This window comes from Egretta garzetta, unplaced genomic scaffold, assembly GCF_000687185.1.
Source record: "Egretta garzetta isolate BGI_Z169 unplaced genomic scaffold, ASM68718v1 scaffold991, whole genome shotgun sequence".
Taxonomy (NCBI): Eukaryota; Metazoa; Chordata; class Aves; order Pelecaniformes; family Ardeidae; genus Egretta; species Egretta garzetta.
The window spans coordinates 57,199-58,473 of record NW_009258558.1 but is presented as its reverse complement, the minus strand read 5'-3'; the positions used below and the strand labels follow the sequence as shown (position 1 = coordinate 58,473).

Genomic DNA, 1,275 nt, shown 5'->3' with positions numbered 1-1,275 from the left:
TGGCTTGCCAGGCCTCTGCAAGCCCCCCCCGGGGACATCCCTGTCCCCCCTGCTTAGCCATGGTCCCCCCTGCTTAGCCTCAGACTTCATAACCACGCCTGGCCCAGCTAAGCGGGACCTGGTGCGAGACAGCCCGGGGGAGGGCACTGCACAGGTAAAACCAGCGGGTTTCACGCTCCGTGGCACCTCTGCCCGGCTGTCGGGGTGAGGTTTGAGCCCTGGCAGGCATTAGCAGCTTCAGCGGGTGAGGGCAACGAAGATAGGAACTTCACGTGGCAGCCCGACTGGATCGGACCCAAAAGCTTCTGGAGGAGAAACTCATAAACCTCTCGAAAGCCCCAGCCACACAGGTTTAAGGTCTCTGCCCATGAGCAGCTCTGCCCAAACCCAGGCCTTTAACCCTGGTGCGCCCCACAGCATCTCTGGGGCAACCCGAGGGCCTCCAGGAGCGGGGGGAAGACAACGGTGCTGCCTACCAGGTGGAGGAACCCACCACCACCTCCCAGTAGTGGCAGCCGCTGTCAATGAAGACGTTTCCCGCTGCGCCATAGCATCCCGTCCCGCTGAACCTCTCGGGCGTGTGGCTCTTCTTCAAGGAGCTCTCGTCCTTCTCCATCTGCAGCCCGTCATTGGAGATCTTCAACTTCTTGTGAGCCATCTTGGGGTCCAGCTTAAATGGCTGGCCTGTTAGGAGACACACGGGTTAGGATTTATATTGGTTGCCACCATCGTCCAGGCAGGACAGGGCAGGAGACATCTGCCCCAGGCTCTTTGGACATCCTCCGTGCGCCAACAGTTCCCCCCCAGCCAAGGACACTGGATTACAGATGCCCAGCAAGACGCCGAGGCACATCCATGTGCCTTGTGCATCCGCTCTCACGGGCTGATCCATCGGTCCCTGGGCTGCTCCCGTGCCCCTGGTGCCTGCAGCGGCTTCCCTGGGAGGAGACGCGGGTCGCTGCTGCCCGCGCCTGCAGGCAAACCAGCACCCCAGGCCCCGCCAGCGAGACCGAGGGGAGCAGGGACGAGAGCAGCGCCTGCACCCTGGGCTTATTCCCCAGCCCGGGAATCGCTCACCTTCCCGCACCAAACAGAGGGGAAGGAGGTGAGAATCCAAAATGCAGAGTTAAATGAGCTGGAGGGTGAGCGCTCTGCCCCCAGGGAGGGTCCGGACTTGATTGCAGCCAGGCTGGGTGGTGTAGTGTGGCATGGCATGGCACGGCACGGCATGGCACGGTACGGCACAGCATGGCACAGCATGGCACGGCATGGCAT

General features: G+C 62.4%; 1 protein-coding gene across 1 annotated transcript in view; it reads right to left on the bottom strand.

Moving 5' to 3' along the window:
- The window catches only part of LOC104134407 (probable E3 ubiquitin-protein ligase MID2), a gene marked incomplete at its 5' end in the record, with an annotated part of 56,963 nt that overhangs the window by 667 nt on the left and 55,021 nt on the right, over window positions 1–1,275 (bottom strand). Inside the window, one exon of the mRNA XM_009647943.1 lies at window positions 477–684. Coding sequence (XP_009646238.1) covers window positions 477–684 — 208 coding nt within the window. The remainder of the gene's footprint in view (window positions 1–476; window positions 685–1,275) is intronic.